This window comes from Poromitra crassiceps, assembly GCF_964638095.1.
Source record: "Poromitra crassiceps genome assembly, chromosome: 14".
Lineage (NCBI taxonomy): Eukaryota > Metazoa > Chordata > Actinopteri > Beryciformes > Melamphaidae > Poromitra > Poromitra crassiceps.
In genome coordinates this window covers 21,648,706-21,668,346 of record NC_139633.1, presented here as the reverse complement: position 1 = coordinate 21,668,346, position 19,641 = coordinate 21,648,706, and the positions used below count along the sequence as shown (strand labels likewise).

The 19,641-nt window shown below is 44.3% G+C and overlaps 1 protein-coding gene across 2 annotated transcripts in view; it reads right to left on the bottom strand.

Moving 5' to 3' along the window:
* furina (furin (paired basic amino acid cleaving enzyme) a) overlaps positions 1 to 19,641 on the bottom strand; it is a 118,066-nt gene that overhangs the window by 60,617 nt on the left and 37,808 nt on the right. For both annotated transcript variants that reach the window (XM_083651121.1, XM_083651122.1), the window contains exon 3: positions 770 to 868. In XM_083651121.1, the coding sequence (XP_083507247.1) occupies positions 770 to 868 (99 nt within the window). The remainder of the gene's footprint in view (positions 1 to 769; positions 869 to 19,641) is intronic.

Here is a 19,641-nt window from a genome sequence, read left to right as displayed (position 1 = left end):
CCCCCCAGTCAGATAGCTTGCCTCCATAACCATGAACCCCCCCCAGTCAGATACCTTACCTCCATAACCATGAACCCCCCCAGTCAGATACCTTACCTCCATAACCATGACCCCCCCCAGTCAGATACCTTACCTCCATAACCATGACCCCCCCCAGTCAGATAGCTTACCTCCATAACCATGAACCCCCCCCCCAGTCAGATACCTTACCTCAATAACCATGAACCCCCCCCCCCCAGTCAGATACCTTACCTCCATAACCATGAACCCCCCCCCCAGTCAGATAGCTTACCTCCATAACCATGAACCCCCCCCCCAGTCAGATAGCTTACCTCCATAACCATGAACCCCCCCCCAGTCAGATAGCTTACCTCCATAACCATGAACCCCCCCCCAGTCAGATAGCTTACCTCCATAACCATGAACCCCCCCCCAGTCAGATAGCTTACCTCCATAACCATGAACCCCCCCCCAGTCAGATAGCTTACCTCCATAACCATGAAGCCCCCCCAGTCAGATACCTTACCTCCATAACCATGAACCCCCCCCCAGTCAGATACCTTACCTCCATAACCATGAACCCCCCCCCCCCCCCCGTCAGATACCTTACCTCCATAACCATGAACCCCCCCCCCCAGTCAGATAGCTTACCTCCATAACCATGAACCCCCCCCCCCCCCAGTCAGATACCTTACCCCCCAGTCAGATAGCTTACCTTGGGATGAACCCCCCCCAGTCAGATAGCTTACCCCCCAGTCAGATAGCTTACCTTGGGGTCTCTCTGTAGACGGACTTGGGTCCCCCTGTGATCGGACAGCGATCTCTTGGCCAGCCTACGATGGCGGAAGTGATAATAATCACCAAATGCCTAGAATGACAAAGACAAAGACGTACGGTCATTTATCACAGAAGGCAATCGACTGAAATCTCTCTCTCAAATGATATTGTAGCAGTGTATCACAGTAATGTGACAAGAGCTTATTTGAAGGGCACAGTTTCTCTGGCTGTTTTGCCTCTTTATTGGTGCAACAACATCACTAAGAGGCTACGTAAATGGTCGTTTGACAGTAGAGTTGAGTATAGAATAACAGTCAGCCCCACCCAGCCTGTGGATAATACAGACCTGCAAAAAAGGTGTGTCACAGAAGAAACATCTGAGGTCAATTAAACTGTATTCAGCAAGCAGATCATGGAACCATATGTGAGCCAGCATCTGACCTATAATGCAGCGCATCAAATCCAGGCTAACAGAGCAACCAGCCCACTGCTCAAAGAGCACACTGCTTTTAGTGAAGGTCACGGGGCAAAGGAACTGCCAAGGCCCTGGCTGTGAACCCAGTGAGCACATACCCCACAAAATAGCGATGTTGTGTATCTGATAAAAGAGGGCAGACAGGTTACACAGAGACATATACACCGTGTAGGAAATGCTACAGGAAGGAAATGTACTGTCTAAAAAATGGGTTGGGGGCATTTCAAAATGTTGGGGGCACTTAAAAAACCTAATTACTGCATGAAGTTATTAAAGCGTAGTGTGAACAACAGCGCTGTTTGTGTGAGTGTCCTCTCTGTCGTCTTCTTCTGGCAGCCAGCTTGCAGGTGCTGAGTGTGTGTTAGAGATGGAAACGGAAATGAAAGTAATTGAATGAAACGAAAATTATCTCAAATCTTGGGGGGCAATTTTTCCCCCCCGGATCATGGTTTTTAGGGGCATTCTGAGATTTCTTGGGGCATTTTTGCCCTTGCCCCTGGCTAAAGCCCTACAGTATAAGTTGAAATACAGCAAACCGTGACTTTTTCCTCTGCATTTTGCACCGGCCTTTTTCTCTGCATAGTATGCACACTATCTGAAATGTAGATAATTGCCGACATTAACGTTGTTTATTTAGGTAAGCTTACTCCCATCTCATTTATTTGGTGAGTTTACCACCGCCACCACCAAGCTTCACTAACATTCCCTGTGGGACACTTAGGTGGGTAACTCTAATATAAGAGCACACCCCTGGTATCATGACAGGTGCTGCCAAAAGGGAAATACAAGTGGAGTCAAGAGAACAGGAGACTTATTCTCCCAGCAGAGGTGCTGGTTCTGCAGCAGGGACTGCAACACCCCAGAGGAGGCAGGGTTCAGCAGCAGAGGTGCTGGTTCTGCAGCAGGGACTGCAACACCCCAGAGGAGGCAGGGTTCACTAAGTCCTCTAGCTCCCATTTAATCACAGTAAACAGGCCCATTCCAGCCTGGCTGACACAAACAGTCCCTGCACACAAAGAGCACGGACAATAGGGAGGCAAGAACCAAGGGAGAAGACACACTTTATAACGAGATGGAGCTCAGTGGTGGAACCACAACCAATACAGTGTGTGTGTGTGTGTGTTACTGTTACAGAGCAAGAGTCAAGAGCAACGCTACAAGCCAATACAGAAGATGGAATAAAATGCTTCCATCCACACGAGCATTAGCTGAGCCAATTGTCCCTCTTGTGACAGGGGAGAAGAATAGGAGGAGTAGGTAGTGTGTGGGTCCATTGTGTTAACCCAGATAGCAGCCTGGGAGGTTGGACACTGATCAAAGACATGGGTGGAGAGTGGCAGGGTCCATTAAGCAACTCCAAATCACATTAACACCAATGGAAAAAAAGAGAAAAAACAAAGTGGTGAGGAGCGATTCGGACACAGCATTTGTTCAAAGGAAAAAATCCACCCGAAAACACTTAACTTGACTGAACCCGGGTTTGAATCTGACCCGTGGTCCGTTGCCAGCCACATGCCCTCCCCTCTCTCTCCCCCCACATTTTCTGTCTATCTACTGTACTGTCCTATTCACCTTATTCACCACGCCCACTTTTTCTCTCTTCCGCGTTCAACGCAAACGTATTTGTTCTTCCGGTTCAGTGCTAGTTGCCTTCTGTGGCTAATATTACCCACTAGTTAGTTATGTTATATGGCAGTAAAATGCCACTGAATGACCAAATTGATATAACTTTTAACCATTTCGAGTAACACTGTTTCCATACGGATCACCAGCGTTAGTTTGTTGTTTATAACGTGGCTATATTCATAACGTTTCTATCTCGGATGCGTTATTTCGAATCGCACATAGGTTACGCTAAAACGCACATAGGTTGCGCCTCGAATCGCACGCAACCTATGTGGGTTTCAGGACGCAACAGCCTCGACTCCACTAACGTCATCTTAAGAGCACAATATTCCTGGAATGCAAGTTTAACTAAACAGTTACATGTCCTCTGCATTCTACATAAAATTAAGATATTACGGGTTGTTTTATTTTGTATGTTACATACGTATTGGCCAAGATATGTTAGTTTATGGGGGAGTAATTTTGCCACTTTAGGAGCGGAGTGTGCGCGGCCATTTTGCCTGCGGGGTTTTTGGCAAGTCAAAACGGAAATACTATTACGAAATGACGTAATGCGGAAGCGTCCATGTGTGGGCAAAGAATAAGGTGAATAGTATCTAGTAAAGGCAAACATGTAACCTTGCAACCAGCTGGATTCTCGCAAGATCTTGAGATCAGATCACGTGAAACCATCCATCTGGCAGCGTCAGCTTAGCAAAAAGTACCCCCCCCCCCCACACCCCAAAATCGACCAAACAAACAAACAAACAAACAAACAGATATTGCTGATGTACCATGCATTTCTGGGCCCATTTGCGGTTTTGGTTCCTCTAAAGAGTCTAGAGCAAATTCCAATGAAGTTCAACAGTCATCCAGGGGAAGATCCATCATAGAGGCGGCAGAGATAGCAATTTCTCCAGCGACAGTCGCTTCAATAGACCATCATGCAATGCAACAACTAACATTTCAAGGCCAAATAACTTCCACATTTCCATTTTCCCACTGAAATTAAACTGTCCTGACCTTAAGAGATGCAGTTTGCCGGAACAGAGAGCGAGAGTTGTGCATTGATGCTCATCACCGCCAAGAATTCAATCAGAATATACAATCACTCCCAAATGACAACAACCCCCCCCCCCCCATCCCCATCCCCTCCCCCCACAGGTGCAAGTCTAGAGAAAACGACCTCAGACTCTCTCAGAGATTAGTTCCAATCACTGCACTGGAAAAACACTTGTTTCCATGCATAAATAAACACACACACGCACACCGTCATCCACACCCACACACACACACACACACACACACACACACACACACACACACACACACACACACACACACACACACACCCGCAAGGGGACAAAGATCAACACACATTCCAACATTAGACAGACACGTATGCACAGACACTACTCACCTCAATCAAACAGAAAACTGCTCTTCTAGTCCTACTAAAGTGTTACCCTGCAGCTCCACCACCATCATCTTTTGCAATCAGGAACAAAACTTCACAGCGCACTTTTTGGACCATCTAATCAAGAGAGGGAGCTCGTTGTGTCTGTGGGCTGTAATTGCTTTGCTATGGAAAACAGGCAATTTGCAGATTTTAGACTGGGGAAATGTGGAAACCACCGGGATCAGGACTTGTGAATGACCATTACTGATGCGATAAGCTCGGCACTGATAGAGCGGAACGGACTTAACCGGTACTGCTCAGAGTGGCCCCATTACTGGAATGAGCCATTAATCTATCGAGCTCATTGAAATGCACAGTAAGAGAGACAGCGGGAAATGACTGTCTGCTCTCTGCTGGTTTGTTTGCCTGTTTGCTCCCCCTAGCCTGCCATGTTTACCTTGTGGGACAGCACTTATCAAAAGGTCTGGTGTCTCATCGCATCCGACTGTTGACACAATTACTGTATGTTTTACTAAAAGCTCAATAATGTCTGGAGAGACAAATTGGAGAGGATGACGTGAAATTGTATTCCCTACGGAGCTGTGAAATGCCAAGCAGAAAGCCTGTGGATTTTGGAAGCCTGAGCAGCGGCCATTACGGCCTGCAGTGAAACTAAGGAGACATCAAACATGAGGGTCTTTGTTGTCGGTCCTCAGAGTGTTTGATTCAGGGGGCATTAAGGTCAAGCACATGTCTCCGTCTTGTTTGATCGAGGTGTAATTCAGCTGAATGGTCCACACACAGCAGCACAAATCACAGCGGCTCAGACTCACCAACACACAAGTGATGTGACACGTGACACGTGACACACCCTCTCTCAAAGTCATCAAGTGATTGACTTGATATAACGAGGCTGGAGTCTAATTGGTCACATGGGTGCCGCGGTGGCAGAGGGGCAAGGAGCGCCGCATTGGCAGCTGGACATAACCGTCAGTTTCTATTTAATACAAGGCCAAGTTAACCCCCGCACACACACACACACGCACACGCACACGCACGCACGCACGCACGCACGCACACACACACACACACACACACACACACACACACACACACACACACACACACACACACACACACACACACACACACACACAGAATGGGTTTGCACAGCTGGTCTGCTTGCCTGCCAGGCTACAGTTAAACCTCATCACTGGCTCTCTGCTCATTGTCCACCTTAATCAATTGTCCTACAGCAGTCAGTCACTCATTCTCTGGCATCTAGTCAGTGCACGTTCACACCATACGCCAATCCCACGCACTTTTCAATTCAGCGTCCTTGTTAACAGGCGAGTCCGTTCACACCGGCCGCACGTCACGCCACGCTGAAGCCACGCTGAAGCCATGCTGTCTGAGCAGAATCACACAGATTAAGTTGCTTATATTCCTGGACCACAGAGACGTACTTGAATGAGTGGCTGGCTACCACTCAGAAAACTCGTCCAGTACACCAACACACATAGAGCAAAGCCACACAACAAACTGCCACAGTTTGCTGCCAGATAAACTAAGTTATACATTTATGAAGCCTTATAAGGTCAAATCAAACGTATCTGAACTCATTGACCCATACATGAGTCCATCATCAACAAGCTAGTGGCCACATTCCTCTGCTGTGTTTATAAATGTGGAGTATGTCTTGGCACAGCAACTAAACTGTATACCTCACTTGTTCTGAAAGAGATTCATCGATATAACGGTGCCAACAAAAACAACTGCTTTCAGTATGATGGTGAAATATGTGACATTGATGCTGCTGGGAAAGGACTAGCTTAGATTTCAACTAGAAAAATCACACGCTTCGCAAGCCCATTTCTAGCACGTGCTCGCCTGCTGCGCGCATAGCGAGTAGGACGGCCATTGTTGAGCTGGAGGGTCTGGGTGCAAGCCCCCGTAACAGCCAGCAAGCACCCATCCTGTTCAACTGTCCTTGACACGCGGGATCCCTACCAGCTTCAAGGGTGCTGTCATGTCTGTCTCTCACCTCCTGTAGAGCTGTCACACTTTAGCCTGACTGCATGATTAACATCAGGGGTTGCTGCTCTAGAGTTTTTTTTCTAGAGTATTTTCTATGGAGCTGGAGCGGTTTTCTCCTGTTTACCGCCAGTGCAGCACCTCTCTACTAAAAAGTTTTTTGGTGTGCGTCACCTCCACAATATTGCCCTCGTTTACCATTGGATTCTACTGAACACACGTACACAGTACAGACACCTACACAGTACAGACACCTACACAGTACAGACAGCTACACAGTACAGACAGCTACACAGTACAGACACCTACACAGTAGCGTCAGTAGTATATCTGTAGATCAGATATTAATGAACACTATGTTGTTAATATGTTGTCAATGTATCATTTAGTAGTCCAACTTGAACATGGAAGATAAATAACGGTATTCCCAGTGTGCGGCTAATTAGATCGGAGTCGACACCAAGGCCGCATGCCACTGGGAACAACACCCACCGCGACAACCCTACTGTCACCTGCTTAGGAGATTTGTGTAAGCATGTTTGAATGTTTAGCACTTTGATAATGAACTCTTTTGTGGGCAAAAGTGGTTCAATGGTGATTTTGAGATGTAAAAGCCTTGAAAATCAGAGGTGATGTGGAGTTAATTTGTTTCATTTCCTTCTAGGTTGATAGCAGCCTTCTCTGCTATTAACAGGTGCTCATCTCTCCCTTCTCTCGGCACCCAGCTATCTCCTCCTAGCCGGTCACAAATGTTCTGCGTCCTCCCCGGCTGCCCAATAATGGAATGACCTTCCCACCCCAGTCGACGGTGCAGTCTCTCACCATCTCCCATCACAGCCTGAGGACACATCTCCTCAAGGACAACACTTCAGTTGTCCTTCGTCCCTCTTCCTCACTGCTCACACCTGACCTTGCTCAAAGAGAGAGAGAGAAACGCTTTTTTTCTCTGCTCTACGCTTTTATTTGACCGTTCTTCCCACTTTCCCAGAGTCGGAACCTAATAAACGCCATCAGACAGACCTTTTTGATGTATTTGGTGTAGACTGAAGTATGTCAAACAGCATTATCAGGCTACCTTGCCTCAATTGTTGAGTGTCTATGGGATTGGGGGGGGGGGGGGGACGGTCGCATAGTCTCACACTTTGGAAACCTCTGACATAAGGCCTTGACATACTTCTGCATCAAACCAGTCGCCGAATGTGTCGAGGGGCGGTGCGCCGCGGGCAGCGAGCCTGCCGGCGCAGCTCCTCGAGAACGTGACTCGACGCAGTTGACGCGAACAGCGCGGAGTACAATATAATATAGACGGGGAGATAACAGGAGAGAGTGAAAGCTATTCCCAAGTATATATGCACTACATTCTCTCCTTGGACTAACTTCTAGTCATTGAAATCCTAGTGAAATCACACAATTTAAGGCCTAAATATACTTCGGCGTGAAACCACTCAGTATGACGTTAGCAGGCTATGTGTCAATCAATAATATTGAAAGATAACTGTGCCCCCCCCCATAACTTTCATATGCCCTCCTTTTGCTGGAGACTCCCCTGCGACCCCTCGTCAAGCTGACGTTCGAGTATATAGCTAGCTGCCGCCGGCCGGCAAGGCTCCAAGTGGAGGCGGACGCAGAAGTCTATTTCAGCCTATAGAACTTCTCATGAATATGGACTCAAGGGTGAAATTCATTCATTCATTCATGGATGTGTTTACTTGCTGACTGCTTGCAACGTTGGTGTACACAGTATGACCTTAAGTGTTGACAGATCCAGATCCCACCACAATATGATGACATTTCAAAAAGATCAATCAATAGCTAATGCAATTAAATAAAATACGCCCTCCCTAACGGAAGTAATGACTTAGAAAATCCAATCGAAAATACAAGAAGAGCAACCACTATGAAAATGTGCACATAATAAAAAACAACGTTGCATGGTCCTGGACGTGACTTGTGATGAATAGGGGACAGAGTAACTACACTTGCACTTTATGGAGAGGATCAGTGTGTAAAAAGTTTACGACGTCATGGCAGAAGCACTGCAGGGTCGTTAGCTGGCGGGTCGATGAGAGCTGTCCCGGGACGTCCGGCTCCTCACAGGCAGGTCTTTAGGCTGACACTGCTGGGAGGGAACGGGCAGATAAGCAAAAGGACAGCATGCATTATGCAATTTTTCACAGCCCCGAAAACAGCAACGCCATAGGTTTAGTTTCTATCATAATCAATTACAGGGAGATTGATAAGCTGAGAATTAAAGTAGACGCCCTGTCATCTCAGCAAATAAGTGCTTCATTCTTTCTCACTGCTGCAGGAAGACAACATGCCCCGATCAGTTCTTCTTATTTCACCTTTGGTGATTTACTTTACCAAGTTTAAAATCACTAACCCAGTGGTTCTTAAACTTTTCTTGTTGGAATTATAAAGTAAACAAATAATCAACATTTAAAATATTCCAATATTCCATAAAAAAACATCAGCGGTTATTATTGGACCATAAGCATTTGCGGAGGGTGTAGAAATGGTCTAGTAGTCAATCAGAATCAGACAAATACACGACTATCAGGCACTTGATAATTATGAAATGCATCCGTTTCCATTGATTACAATTACATCTTGGCAGCAGAATAGGTTAAAAGAAAATCTCATAACGTGGTTCTAGGTTTTTACTGTATATCATTCTAATGTATTATTGGCACAAAACAGTGCCAAAGTAAACCCTGACAGATATCACTCAAAACGAGGCCTATTTGCAATCTAAATTATTTTGAAAAGATTAACTGGCTGGAACTGATGTGAAACTACAGAACCAGGCAGCACAGAACATGATCTCAGCCAGAGACAATTGTCACAGTGTCTACAATGTAGATTCATATTTCATGTGGTATTTTCGCTGGAGCATTTGATTTTTTACATAGAACTTCAGAATATAGCCTCTTGACTTTCTCTCATCACACGCCATTATGAGTAATAACAATACTATCTTAGCCGTAGCCCTCCTTATACAATGACTCCGCTCGCCTTGGCCTACTTCACAAGATCTCCCCGCGTCTCTTTACAGAGAGTCAAGTGGAGCGGAGGTTTTCTCTCTTGTGTGCTGAACAATTCTGTTTGATATTATTTTCAGATGTTCTTCATTAAATTCAAAAAGGGAAAAGGAGCGCCTAAAGCACGGACCTTCAAAGACAATCCATAACGACACTCTGTTGTGTGATCACAGTCTTCCATCATTAGACTCTCGCTATTCTGCTAAATCTGTTTTCGAGCCTGAAACAAACTACTTTAAACCTTCCATCTGCTGGAAAATCAAAGGTCAAAGGTCACTCTCAATGCAGTCATACCAACATTTTGAGAGGTAACGTCTAAAAATGTTATCTACTCTGCACCCACCTTTAGTCACCCAGTTAGGGAGGGGAGGGAGAGGGAGAAAGAGGGAGAGATGGAGAGGGAGAGAGATATGGAGATGGAGAGGGAGAGAGGGAGATGGAGAGGGAGAGAGATATGGAGAGGGAGAGAGCGGGAGAGAGGTGAGGTTGAAAGGAGACAGCTAAACTGAGACAGAGGAAGAGAGAGAGAGAGAGAGAGAGAGAGTCACACACAGGGAGGAGGCAGGTTTGACCACCAGGGATGAAGGCCCATCACTGGGAGCGCAAAATGTATGATTGCTTTTGACATCATCAGGGAATGCTACATCTAATCTGAGGCTTGAATCCATATTAGTGTGAAGTAGCCAGTGCTGCACAGCACCAGTGACCAATATGTCTAAAGCAAAAACACATCCACTACTGCGGGCATGTGGAGCGGGCATCATGCGCCCCAGTAGCGCATGATGCGCTACTGGGGCATCATTTCATACTCTCTATACTAGAGTAGTATACAAATAGTTTTACTTGGTCAAACCAAACAGTTCAGCTATATTTAGAATCGGGGAGAGACCATAGAGACACTGCGGAACGCGTCATCATTCAGAAACCACGCCCAACACGGGGGAAAACACAAAGGAGCAACTATCGTGCCAACTTCTAGCAAAACAAAGCGTGGCTAACCGGGCGAACAAAGGAACTCTGGTCAGATACAGATTACAGATAGTTTTGCAGATATCTTAGGAGGAACTGGCTAGTGTCAAAGAATGAGACGTTTAATGAGTGCGTTTACTTCATTCATTTGAACTGCGAACGAGACTTTCTGCTTCCTGAAACCCCCCCCCCCCCCCCCCCAATCCTGGCGTTCTCCTATGTCCCGTGCTGCACACAAAGATCATATATACGGAAGATGAACACTCCAACTTACTTCATTGACAGCTAGATCCACATTTTTCTTCTCAAGGGCTTCCTTGTTTTGTTCGGGAGTACAAAAAAAACTTTAATTGGTGATTATTTACATTTGTTGTGTGCGCAGCCCACCACACACACATTAGCCTTTAGCTATGTTTAATTCAAGGAAAATGACGCTGGTCTATGGGAGTGAACAGAGCTATTTCACAGTGTGTAGTATACACTACACACTGTGTAGCATGGAAACATGTCCAGAAAACAATCAGCTACACCAAAGATGGATCTATCCTAACAGATCATCTTATCAGAGGGCCCGCCCCACCACAAAATAATGCATAATTAATGAGGGGAGAGACAGAGCCGATAGAGAAGTCCCACAGAGGCTGGATTTGAGTTTTTTTTTTTTGCCATCTCAAAGCCTTGTTTTAAAGACCCATGAGACATGTTTTAAACAGCTACAAAAACAGCATAAAATGGAACCTTTCAACAGTCATCCAGGGTGAAATAAATCACAGAAGAGACGGATGGCAGTTTCTCCACCGACACAAGCCTCACAAGAGCATAATGCGAGGCAGCCACGCCACATCGTGTTTTGTCACGTTGTGTCACTGTCACTTTTTCTTCTTCCTGCCATCGCTCTCTCTCTCCACCTGCCTACACCTGCTGAATGCAACATCTTCAGGGACTATCTGACCTTTTTGCTGAAAGTCATTCTGGGAAATTTACAAAATCACAAAATGAGATAGACGTAGAGAAAGCAGGTTGAGGGAATTTCGGTATGACGGAATGGTAAAATTTAAATGTATTTATTTGAGGGACAATGCACATTAATGAACATTACTAATATGCACCAGTGTTAGCCAGATTGCACATTTTCAAATGTTGTCCCTTGGAACTGCAGTTAGAATTGCCAGTGCGGCGCCTCACACACACAGTGACAGGAGTATATTAACCCTAACATACATGTCTTTAACCCTAACATACATGTCTTTGATGGTGGGAGGAAACCGGAGCCGCCGGACGAAACCCACATGAACACGGGGAGAACATGCACAAACTCCTCACAGAAAGGACCTGGGACTTGTCTGACCAGGGTCCGAACTCAGGACCTTCTTGCTGTGAGGCAGCAGCGCTAAAGACTGAGCCACCATATAAACCATATGTAAGGGATAATGGATAGTGAACCGGTGATTACTGGCGAAATAATGACCGACAGGTGATATTGAGCCCGACGCGCAGCGGAGGGCTTAATCATTCACCTGAAGGTCATTATTTCCAGTAATCACACAAGACACCACAGCTGCAACTGGTTGGCCTAATTAGTAGTGTTTGCTGACAAAAGGCTCTTATCAACTGATTAATCCAAGTGTGGCAGAGCAGCGGTCGGTTGTCGAGAAATAATGACCGGTGAATATTGTTGATTGACCAATCAGAATCGAGTATTCAAGAGAGCCGTGTTCTAAAAACCAGATAAACTCCTGGAATGCATTGAGTATCACATGTTGATGATGTATGAGTATAACAGTGTAACAAGAGTACGCCAGATTGGAATTTTCCTTGAAGGCATTTCTGCTTCATACAGTGAAGACTGACAAAGTATGTCAGGTGACAAAAGCCTCATGAAGGGGCCCTGAACTCACGCTGCTGCAGGTAGGCTAGGTTTGCTTCCAGCCCCGCCCCCTACAGCCACCTGCAGGAGAGCAGGAATTAAAGCCATTATGTAAGTAGACATGAAAGTGCACTGCATAAAATTCTGGGTTGGACAGAATTAATGTGCACTGATGAATAAGCATGAGGAATGAGATTATACAGGGGTGAGTCACAACATACCAGGGGAGCCAGAGATCCCAGCATGCATTGAACTAAAAATGATTAAAATTCACAAGACTTTTTATTTATTTATTTTTTGCCCTAAAAGAAAAGTTTACAATATTGTGAGAGCTCTTTAAGTTTAGGAGGTACAGCGGGTGATGTCCTTGACGACGAGGTGGACTGCTCAATCTGAAACTTTCCCTACAAAGGCAACAGCAGGTACATATTGACAGAACACCACCCAGGCTTCAGGGAACAGTCAATGCAAAGAGTGTAAGGGAACGAGATAGCGTACGGTAACGGTCTACATTTCAAACAGGAAGACATTCATTAGGATGGTTTAACAATCTCTAATAACCTCCCACATTTCTCTCCCTGTGTCACACACACACACACACACACACACACACACACACACACACACCCACGATGATGATGATAGGGACAACGGGACAGAAGCTAATGAGATTAATTCTAATGTCTATTTTTATCTCCCCTCTACTCTTAGACATTTCTATACAGAGCGCCGCTGCAATCAGGTTCATAAGAGCCCAGTGGAGGAGCAGAGGAGGAGGCTGCCCACTCTAATGCCCTATCAAGTCTCCATCTAAGAACACCTCCATCACTGTCCTCTGCCTCCACAGGGGGGCCGGGTGCCTCCATCACTGTCCTCTCCCTCCACAGGGGGGCTGGGTACTGTTGTCGCTGCAGCCACCGCAGGTAGTCAAAGCATCGCTGCCTTATTTTAATAGGCTTTAATGAGGTCTCTTCATAAGGGGCGCAGGAGCAGCGGCATTTTCAGAGTACATTTTAGAATCAAGGAAAGCCAGATGAGGTCGAAAAACGCCTCCATATCAAGTGGTGAACAATTAATCGAAAACGCATCAAAATCGCAAAAAATGCCAACTTCTTCGATTTCCAAATCACAGAGGCTGCAGTTAATTGCTTAAAAGGAGAGTTGCGTCCAAAAAACCCTCTCCGAAGCAGCTCGCTCTCTTAGGCAATCAACTGCTTAAAATAGAGTTGAGTCAAAGTATATAGACATGTCAGCCTCACTGCAGCGCAGAAAGCTCGGGTCCAGTTCCAGCTCCAGTTTAGTACGTCTTTATTTTCATCTGACACATTTTGATCAGGTTGCTACAAAAGACGTGAATAAATCCAGTGGGACAAACTAACAGGCTTTTCACATGGCTGCTCTGGTTATTCCACATTGCAACCTGAAGTGACCTCCTGCTGCACACACACACACACACACACACACACACACACACACACACAGCCAACATGAAATGAAGTTGCAGTGCTGCCAACTCCTCAGGCCACACACACACACACACACACACACACACACACACACACACACACACACACACACACACAGTGTTATCTCCCCCTCATGTTACAGACAGGCCACACACATTACAGTGTTATCTCCCCCTCATGTTACAGACAGCCTGAGAGAAAGAACAATCACTAAACAAGTTGCACCACACTGGCTGTGTTACACAACAGATGGAAGAAGGGGGGCCCCCGCCACGAGATGGTTTGTTTGACTGGTGTTTCCATGGCGATCAGGCTGCAACCATAAAACCACTTAAGGATTCAATTTTGACATTGTGGTATCTTGTAAGACGTCTAGCAGGGGTAGACGGTGATCAAGCGTCGTTCAGTTTAGTCATTCAAACGCTGGGATTTTTCTGAACACAGTCTTTTCAAAGAAGAGTGAAAATATTCATATTTGGTCTGCTGCCAAAATGTGTACAAATTACAGCGAAGTTAAACCACACTAATAATCTATACTGAGGAAAGCAAAAACAAACTTATTTTTCTTCATAAGCCATTTGAAACATAAAACCACCACCCAGATATAATGGTGTTAATGTCTTGGTGGATACACACACTGAGCACCTCATACTACTGATGAGAGAAACAAATCATTGAGCAATTCATTTGAACGACTCAGTGCCTCTGCACAGATACCACTTGTTTTCAGACCAAGTACAGTCAAGCACAAGTAACGCTACTACATTTCGGTAATCGGTACTTGCCGAAATAGTTAGAGTACCGATATTAGGGGTCCATCGGTTTTTTCTTTTTCTTGTCTTTTTTATGCCTTTAAGCATACGTTTAATTATTATTATGAGTTTTAGTCATTTTCTTTAGTTTACCCATCTGCTGTGAGGGTTTAGAGCATCAGGGAGAGAGAGAGAGAGAGCGAGAGAGCGAGAGCAAAAGAGCGTTAAAAGTGTTGCCACAGGGTGACATTATGCTTAATTTATTACAATCTCTAATATCCATCTGATATTGCTGTAAAAAAAAAAAAAAAAAAAAAATCTCCTTCAAACAATTGTATTTATTTATTCAAGCTTCTTGCCAAAAACTCACTTTTATCATCACCATCATCATCATCATCATTCATGCATAACTAAAAGGGAGCAAGTGGGCTCTGCGATGTTTGTCCCGGAAGTGATGTCACTCAACTGGAAGTGGTGTCACCCATAGATATATATAAAGGCTAGATAGCTTACCCGCGCTGCCGGCCAATGGAGAGCGACGTCGTCGCATGGCGGCCATCTTGCTACAGGGAGCTACTAGGAGTTATGAGCATCTGTTGTTGGGTTAGTATGGCAACATCATATGATCATAACTCCTAGGGAAATGGATGAAACTGCATGAAACTTTGTGCCTGAATCCCTCTCATGGCATAGATGCTTCGGTTTAATTTTGGTGTACGGTAATTTGGAGCCCATCAAAAAAATAGTGTTTTTAGTGTTTTTTTTTTTTTTTTGGTCGTATCTCGGGAACGGAATATGCTTGTAATAAACCAAACCGTTTGTAAATCCGTCAAGATTTCAGCGAGTTATGAGTATTTTTGTCTGTGCAGGTCACCAGCTACCATAGAACGTACCAGAAAGGCACTGTAGCAAGATGGCGGCCGTTCAACGACGCTGCTGACTCCGCCTTAAGCCATCTAGCCTTTATATATATCTATGGTGTCACCAGTGATATCACTTGAGCAATTGTGCATCACTGATGATGTCATAGGCATTGTGACATCATCAGTGATGTCAAAAGAGCATTGTGACGTCATCAGTGATGCGTAGCTGGGACATCTTCAGTGATGTCATATACTCGAACAAATGTGACATCACTGATGATGTCAGACATTGTGACATCATCGTGATGTCATCAGTGAGTGATGTAATCAGCGATGCAAAGTTGTGCAATTGTTGCGCTGCGCACAGTCCCCATTACAGCCAGTCTCTTTTTGAGGCCAATGCGGAAGTTGCCATACTCTCAAATGGCCAGTGGGGGGCGCAGCTTGTGTAACATCATCCCTGAACGTCCATTCAACTCTATGTGAAACGAGCCAACTTCTCTCTCGGTCTCTGTCTTAAATAAACACTTTACAAATGAGTTTATGGTCTGAAAAAACAATTTCAAGTATTTTTCATGCTCTCAAGGCCCCAGTTTTTTTAATTATAGCCCCATTCCGAGGAAAATAGGCGATATACTTTGGATATTGGGAAACAGTAATACTTCCGCCCGTTAGAGGCAGCAATGTGCCGCAAAGGCATCTAGTCTGCGGAAAGTACACGAATAAGAAAACCTAGCAAAACAAGGCTAGTATGGCTAGCAGATAGCAAGTCATACTTTAGCAAATTATCAGAAAATAGCGCTACTTTATGATATTTTAATAATGTTAGTAGACACACGTAACTGTATAGATGGCATACATGTAACGTGACGCTCATAACATGGCGGACCATTTAACGTTATCTAACGGTATGTAAAGTAGCCTAACGTTAAATGGTCTGTCCATGTTATACAGTAAGCGTCATAAGGTTATATGTCAACGTGACATAACATCACAAGTTTTTGCAGACATGAATGCTGTTGGTCGTTTGTTCAATTTGCTTTTCTGTATGGTATTGGACATTTAAAAATGATACATACTTGTCTTGAGGCATCCGCCAAGCTCAGCAATTTGTTATCCTTATTTTAAAACATACTTTATCAGATCGATAGAACTCAACATAGCCTAAGGTCTTGCACTAATATGTCTACTGGTAAATTAGGCATATATAGATAATCTACCAAGCAACACTTGATACAAATATAGGTAACCATTTCACAGCAGTACAGCCTACCATGGTGGAAAATTAACCATTCTTTAAGTTTGAATGATATCAAAATATATGTTGCATGGTGTAGCCTTTGTTTATGTCGAATTGTTACAGCTAACCATATTTCAATAAATATAAATCATTCGTTGATTTGAAGCAGTCGGTTGGTTCTCCATCTTCATTCTTCTTCCTGTCATTTGGTCGAAGCTGGTTCACTCGACATCAAATATCTTTATATCACATCTTATTAACAACCTGCCTGCTCTGACCAGACAACTATAATGGGCTTGTTCTATGAGATTTGCGGTACATTCGGGTACATGATTTAATTAGCACATAGCCTACACAACAAGGTTCTTTGTTGGCAATGTTTATTGACAAAAACACACTGGCAGATACATACCAAATGGTTCAAAGTAAATATATCAAAAGTCTCAAATCTGTCAGCATTTAGCTTATGTTATTGCAATATCTTAGGTTGAACAACTGATGATCAGCAATATTCTCACAGTAATGCACATGGGAATCAAAACGTAGCATTCATTTTCACAAATAATTTGACCAAGGGACAATGTGCCTCTGTTCTGTTGTGCTGTTCCTGCTCCACCATGGTACTCCGACGGCCATCCCTTGAAGAAACAAACGACACCGTGTTAATATTAATTACTATAACATAACGCCACCAAATTTCAGTTAAAGTAGGCTATAACGGTGCTCACACGTTAGCACACGATGCTAATCGAGCTAGCGTTAGCTTACAAACATGAGCATCACTCAAACAGTCCAACGAGTCCAACATAGCAGAGCACCAAGTGCGCGACCAAATCCACCTCAGTTATAAATTTTAGAGTTTGCCCAGAGATAAGTATAATAGCAGTTTACCTTGTGGAGGCTTAGCAGCAGCTAGCAGGCTGGAGACTCACACCAGGCACAATGCACCAGGATCACACCACACCATGGTCTCTTGGCCAGGCCCCGGACAAGACGGTGGTCGGCTGGCTGGACTCCTACTCGCCCATACCTTCGGACTAAAAGTTATTATATTTGTTGTCCTGGACCATTTCACCACTGCAACCAGCCAGCCAGCGAGCAAGCTAGCAAACAGAAGCGAACAACAAGATGGCAGTCGTTCAAGCCTGTGAGACAAATTCGGAAACTCCCCCGGCAGCCGCTAGGGGCAGCCGCCCCCTCCTCCTTCTTCTTCTTCTACTAGTGTTTTAACAGCCCTCTCTCCCCGTACTTCCGTGTAAAGTTAATCCATTCAACCAATCAACGATGAGCAGGAAGCGGGAGATTCAAGCCTCATTTTGTTCCATCAAAACCCAATGGGTGACGTCACGCTGACATTATCCAGTTCTATTATACAATCTATGGCTGCGCATGCCAATAGAGCCACGCCGCAGCCGAGCTGCGGGCGAGGCTGCGCAGCGGGCGAGATGTCTAGCAAGATTACATTTGAACACATCATGATCGCCCAATACACATTTTGACTGAATGGAAATTATTTTCATTCCGCCCTAAAGTCTGAATTAAATGTGAATATGAAAATGAATTTGAGCTGAATAAAAGCACTGTACACAGTGATGACACATCCCTTCATCCCTCGCGGCGTGCAGCGACCAGGGAGAAATTGATGTTGCTTAAAATTGATGCTCCCTCATAATAACTGGCTCTTCTAGAGAAGAGTCTAGAGAATGTGATCAACACACCATGTGACAAAGATAATACATCAAACGTCAACTGCTTATATGAATAGATTATGTGCACACCCATTTTCCAGCCACCTTGGCGTGACTACAGTACATTAGATTATTAAAAAACAATCTCTCACTACCTTCAAAGTTTCCCATAACTGAATGATAATGTCACTGTGAAGAGCACCAGGAAACGGGGCAGCCATGGTTGCACCATTTCTGAAATCACTTTTGATTTTCTTTGAGCCAATTATGACAATTCTAAGACCCCATCTACAGCAAAGTGGTGAGATCATCAGGCAGGACTCTGATCAAAAATAAGGGCAAGATTGAGGCAAAGTGCACATTGGACAGGAAGATTATAGGGAATGATTCTATTTGAAAATAATACACATATGGTTCGATTCACTCACAAAAGTGTGACTGGAGATACCAAGAAGTAACGCCACTATTTCCTTTACGTGGTAAAATCTCCCTCTCTCTCTCTCTTGACTTGTTTTGATTGTGGTCATGTACAGTCATGCATTTTGCTGGTTCTTTTACCTCATCCATTTCACTTTGTAATCTCTTTTATTTCTCTATATATTTTCTTTCATCTGACGGAAACCAAAGGACTTCCTGTAACTTAAGGGTCATTTCCTTGAATATCACAATCCTCTTTGCAGTAAGTATCTCAGGGAACGTGTGTTCCACCGGCTCTTACGCAGTGCAAAATGGCTGGCTGGATCTGATAAGGAACACGTGGAATCTCTTTTTGGACTGCCTGGCATTCTTCAAAGTTAAGCATAACTCTGTGACATGAGGACATTTGACTCCCATGAGCTGGTTGTTGTTGCTGACTTTAAGTTTCCTGCCCACTCATTAATAACAGATACAGCTCGGCAAATTAAAAGAATGATTTTGAATAGTATTAGAGCGACTGTACTGTACACTCTGTGGTTTAAATGAGACTGAAAATGAAATTCAGATTTTTTTTAACTTTTTCACGGCCTTCTACATAATGATTGAATAATTGAGTGTGATAAGATAATTTATTGTGATTTATATCTGATGGAAGACAGTCAGACTTGAATACCTCTTTTGAAACTTATCACGTTGACACTGCTCAATATATCTCTACGGCGTGATTTATTTTGAATCCTGAATGACATATTGGATACTAATTATGATACCAAACTTTTTTGTCTATAATGTAATCTGAAAGTGAATTGTAGATAGACAACATGTACTGTGGGTTGTGTACTTGATGTGTTTTGATCACTCGGTTTCATTTGTCTTGTGTCTTGTAAGCCTACATGGGCTGTCTGTGCACCAGTATGGTGGTGACACTATATAAATACAATTGAATAAAAAAATCTAATCAGTATTAATGAAAGTAATGGGTAATGTGTAAATTGAGTAAAGTATGGTACTGAGCCGAGTCACACAACCTGAACTTACCAACAGTGTA